This window comes from Chinchilla lanigera, unplaced genomic scaffold, assembly GCF_000276665.1.
Source record: "Chinchilla lanigera isolate Chin_1 unplaced genomic scaffold, ChiLan1.0 scaffold00028, whole genome shotgun sequence".
In the NCBI taxonomy this organism is placed as follows: domain Eukaryota; kingdom Metazoa; phylum Chordata; class Mammalia; order Rodentia; family Chinchillidae; genus Chinchilla; species Chinchilla lanigera.
Genome location: NW_004955429.1, coordinates 13,463,157 through 13,467,833, shown reverse-complemented (window position 1 = coordinate 13,467,833; position 4,677 = coordinate 13,463,157). Strand labels below are relative to the sequence as shown.

Genomic DNA, 4,677 nt, shown 5'->3' with positions numbered 1-4,677 from the left:
CTTTCCAATAAAATGATTTTGTTTCTCCTCCTGAACTCATATCTCTAATTCTTTTATTGATGTAGTTTGTGTGTGTGTGTGTGTTTTAAATGAACTCTAGATGAAAATCTGCCCTCGGAAGACATAATCGGAAGACGCTGGCTGCCTGTCAGACTCCTGGGTCCTGAGTCTTGGTGCCACGGGGAATTGCTCCTGAGCCCTAGCTGGGCATCTGGGGAGCAGTGAGTCGCTCAGGCTGAATGAGGGCAGAGGCGGCATCCAGGCTGGCGGGATCAGCCCCTGGTTAGAAGGAGAGGCAGAGAGGTGCTGCCGCCTGTGCCCCGAGGGTGACACGCTGCTGTGCTTTCCTCTTGAGCTGCCAGCCTCTTGGCTGTGGAAATGGTGTTGTGCTGACACCCGTGGTGTTTTTTATTGTGGCCCAGGCAAATTGATAGACTAAGCAAAGGGAAGACAGGATCCCAGCAGGTGCAGGACAGGGCTGCTATTCATGTGGCTACTTGTGGTTTGTCCCCCCAGCTCCCCTGCTGGGTCCACAGTGCGGTGTGGGGAGGGCTGGGCCTTTAAAAGGTGGACAGGGCCGCCAGCATGCGCTTGGGTCCAGGGGTCCTGGGTCTCTCGCTCACAAGAGAAAAATGTTGATTTTAAGTATCTCAAAATAAAGCTGGGTGTAGTGGCACATTCCTGTAATCCCAGCACTTGGGAGAGTAAAGCAGGAAGAGCACCATGAGTTTGAGGCCAGCCTGGCCTAAGTAATAAGTTCAAGGCCAGCCTGAACTACATACCAAGACCCTGTCTAAAAAAAAAATACATCAGCTGGGCGTGGTGGCACATGCCTATAATCCCAGCATTCGGGAGGCTGAGGCAGGAGGATCGTTGTGAGTTTGAGACCAGCCTGGGCTACAAAGTGAGCTCAAGGCCAACCTGAACTGCACAGCAAGACCCTGTCTCAAAAAGACAAAAAAAAAAAAAACATCTCAAAATAAAGATAAGAAAGAGGGTTAGAAGACGGGTAGGGTAGTTCTGGATATGCTATCACTGAGCTCCATCCCCAGGTCCTTTTAAGACTTTTTTTTTGTCTTTTTGAGACAGGGTCTCACTGTGCAGTTCAGGCTGACCTTGAGCTTACTGTGTAGCGCAGGCTGGCCTCGAACCCGCAACGATCCTCCTACCTCAGCCTCCCGAGTGCTGGGATTACAGGCTTGGGTCACCATGCCCAGCTAGGACATTTTGTTGTTGTTTTGAGAGAGGGTCTTGCCCAGTTGCCCAGCTGGCCTTAAATGTACAGTCCTCCTGCCTCAGCCTCTTGAGTAGCTGGGATCACAGGGGTCTCCCGGATATGAAGTAGCTTATCAGCTTCCTCAGACTTGGTTTTTAAAATAACAGCCCTGGAAGTGCAGGGTGCGGGAGCCTTTGGGGCAACTCAGTCCTGCCTTCAAGGCTTGCGTCCGTGCTCTGCAGGCTGAGGGGTGGGCTCCTGGCCATGAGGCCACTTGCCCTACCTTGTCATGTGTCCCCAGCTTCACAAGCTCCTCCCCTCCCCTCCCCACTCCTGCTCTCAGGTTCCACATACTCAGCGATCCTCCTGCCTCAGCCTATCGAGTGCTGGGATTACAGGCATGCATAAGATACACTATTTTCATGTAATATCTTTTTCCACCTTTCCAATCTTTTTGTATCTTTGTTCTCAAAGTGTCTTTAAGTACAGCCTATAGAGACCCTGTGTTTGTAACCCACCCTGTGCATCTGGAGGGTTTAGCCTATTTATATTTACAGTAATTGCGAAGAAGGAAGCCTGCCTTCTCTCGCAGCTGCTTTTGGTGTGGATTATGTGCTTCTTGTCCAATTCCCCTCTTGCATCTTTTCAGAGACTTAGTTTTGAGGTTTGTGCTCCCGGCCTGGCACATCTGGCCCCGAGCTCCTCCTCAGCGCCCTCCTCCTCTTCAGCTGGGCTTGTGCGGTGGTCTCCTCTTGCCTCCTTTCCTCTCCTGTGCATGTTTTACTGATTTTCTTAGTGATTGTCTCTGGGCTCGCAATTAACATCTTACAGTTATGGTGACCTAGTTTGAACAATGCAACTTTACTTCCATTGGACACAGATACTTCACACTGCGCTCCATTTCTCTCCTTCCTGCTTTTCAGACAGAACAATCCCAGTGGCCTTGTCTTCAGGGTCCTCTTTTTTTGCTCCTGCCTGCTGGATTCTATAGTCCAATCCACTAGTGTGTTTTTTGCAGCTCTTGGGTATTTATTACTATTATAATACCCAATTATTATCTTACTGTTTTCCAGGCTGGCCTTGAACTCACAGTGATCTTCCCGCCTCAGCCTCCCCAGTGCTGGATTTACAGGCATGCACTGCCATTCCCAGCTGCTTTTTTTTGTTTCTTTCAGTGCTGAAGGTTGAACACAGGGCCTCTCTGCACTGCATCCTCAACCCTTTTAAAATTTTTTATTTTAAGACGAGCTCATTGAGTCTCGAAATTTTGCAGGCTGGGCTCAAATTTCCTATTCTCCTGCCTCAGCCTCCCAGAGTGCTGGGATGACAGGTGTGCACCATGCCCCAGTTCCATGGCTTTCCGACGTTGCTCCAGGATGCTGGCATTTGGAAGCACAGTGGGAGCAGCTCTGCCCCCTAGTGGTTTCTCTGTACACTCAGGCACTCCAGTGTCTCCACAGTCCCTGATCAGAACCCAGCCAGGACCTGACCCCGCCCAGGGGCCTGGCTCACGTCTCCAAGTGCCCCTTGCAGCACAGGCCCCGCCTTCCGGTGATGATGGCCCCAGTTCCACTGAGACCCTGGCTGCGGGGTCCAGAACTCTCCCGCTGGGCCGCTCCGAAGGTCTTGTACGCAGATACCCCGGGAGGTGAGCGCTGAACCCCTGTTCCTGCTTGAAGCTGCTGGCGTGGGGCCAGCTGCAGATATACCTCCTAACAGGCCACCGCTCCCTCGAAACACGCGGGGCTGCGCGTGGGGGCACATTGCGGCTCACCCTGACCATCCAGGTCCGAGGGAATCAGCAGGGTGGAAGCAGGGCAGCACCCCGCCGGCCCGGTCTGGCGGAAGCGGCCCTTGGGGTCACAGAGCTCCTGGAGGTGGGTGTGCAAATCCTCGCGCAGGCCCACAGCCTGGGTCCCCCTCGGGTGCCAGGCCCGGGGAGGCCTGGGGCGCAGGAGCAGGGTGTGGGCAGTGAGAGCCTGGAGGTGCCAGCCGCACCCCGCACTGCTGCTGTCCTTGTCCTGTGCCCTAGGGAGACACACGCAGGACCAAGTCATCACGGGGGTGAGGCAGCAGCTCCGGAGCTCACACACCCGTCAGAGGCGCCTCGTGAGCGGGATCCGGGTGACAATGAGTCACACACGCGTGAAGCTGTCCCGGGTCGCGGAGGAACAGCAAGGAGGGAAATAAACACATACTGTTTCAGGAGAACAAAGTCTTTGTGAATACTCTTTTTACTTTTGACCGTTTTCTAAGAGGAACTGTATGGGATATTTCCAAATGGTCTGCAACTCGTTAAGAATATTTTCTGGCCAACTCTTACGAATGTCCTGTCTCACCTTCTGGCAAAAATATTCTTTTGACCTTAAGTTGCTCCCAACGCCACCAAAAATACCTTGTAGTTCCACACTATGGCCGCTAGGTGGCGAACGCACCCTCCGAGTGCAGGGAGGGGCGGGGGTGGGGGGGGGAAGGTTTCCAGTAGCCTAAGCTAGGGCTGGGGAATTCATGGCTAACTCAGGTATTCCCAAAGGGGGCATCTCCGGAGCCGTGAGCCTTCACCCACCGCGCCAGGATTTAGCTACTTAATATTTTTCTTACAACCAGATCCCTTTCTTTCCTTCGTTTTTTGAGACACAATCTCCCTATGTAGTTCAGGCTGGCCCGGAACTCACCGAGTTTCTCCTGCCTCGGCCTCCCCAGCGCGCACCACCATGGCCAGGTTCTAATTTAACTGAAAAGCCTTCTCCCCTGCCACACGGAGCAAGTCGTCTCACCACAGTGAGAGAAGATAAGGACCCCCACTGCTCATTCCTGACCAGATGTGCTGCACGGCAAGGCTGAGACACAGGTCCCAGTGCTGGTGTTTAGGGCCACCAACCCGGTGCCCCACGCCAGCTGGAACTGTGTTGGAACCTCTTAATCACAGGAGGTAAAAATCCTCATTTCCCAGAGCGGGGCTGGCGGGGTCAGGCTTGGATTAATTTTCCCCGTGTCACAGATCTGGTGAAGGCTGTCTCGCTGCTTCTCGGGGCAGAAGAGCAGGGCCCAGCCTCCTCCTTCCAGCCCTGCTCCGTTTTTTTTTTCATTTCCTCCTGTGGTATTGGGGATTGAACCCAGGGCCTTCACACTGAGCTACGTCCCCAGTGCTTTTAATTTTTTAAATTTTGAGGTAAGTTCTGTCCGTGTTGTCCAGATTGGGCTCCAATTTGCTATCCTCCTGCCTCAGTCTCCAGAGTGCTGGCATCACGGGTTTGTGGCCAGCTCGGGTTACATAGTGAGATGCTGTCACAAAAAACCAGAAAAAGAAGGAGAAGGAGGAGGAGAAGGAGGGGGAGTAGTAGGAGAAGCAGCAGCAGCAGCAGCAAAGGAAAAGGAAAGCCGCGCCTCACACGTCTGTGCTCTCCCGGGCAGGGCTATGCAGTACAGTCGCGTCTGGAGAAGCCGTGCGGAGGTGGTGA

The 4,677-nt window shown here is 53.4% G+C and overlaps 1 protein-coding gene across 2 annotated transcripts; it reads left to right on the top strand.

The window, feature by feature from the left end:
• The first annotated feature begins 2,510 nt into the window (after nucleotides 1-2,510).
• LOC106148795 (translation initiation factor IF-2-like) lies at nucleotides 2,511-3,956 on the top strand. 2 transcript variants are annotated; one of them, XM_013515366.1, is made up of 3 exons: nucleotides 2,511-2,864; nucleotides 3,249-3,437; nucleotides 3,870-3,956. In XM_013515366.1, the coding sequence occupies exons 1-3, from the start codon at nucleotides 2,569-2,571 to the stop codon at nucleotides 3,943-3,945; spliced, it is 561 nt and encodes a 186-aa protein (XP_013370820.1). In that variant the 5' UTR covers nucleotides 2,511-2,568; the 3' UTR covers nucleotides 3,946-3,956. The 2 variants fall into 2 exon arrangements, with proteins under 2 accessions (XP_013370820.1, XP_013370821.1); XM_013515367.1 differs by lacking the exon at nucleotides 3,870-3,956 and having other exon boundaries at nucleotides 2,655-2,864; nucleotides 3,249-3,431.
• The last annotated feature ends 721 nt before the right edge of the window (nucleotides 3,957-4,677 follow it).

Coding starts and splice junctions, on each gene's coding strand:
- LOC106148795 (XM_013515366.1), top strand. CDS start 2,569: ATGGCTTTCCGACGTTGCTCCAGGATGCTGGCATTTGGAAGCACAGTG. Junction 2,865..3,248: donor GTACGCAGATACCCCGGGAG/GTGAGCGCTGAA, acceptor CCTGTGCCCTAG/GGAGACACACGCAGGACCAA. Junction 3,438..3,869: donor TTCAGGAGAACAAAGTCTTT/GTGAATACTCTT, acceptor CTCCCTATGTAG/TTCAGGCTGGCCCGGAACTC.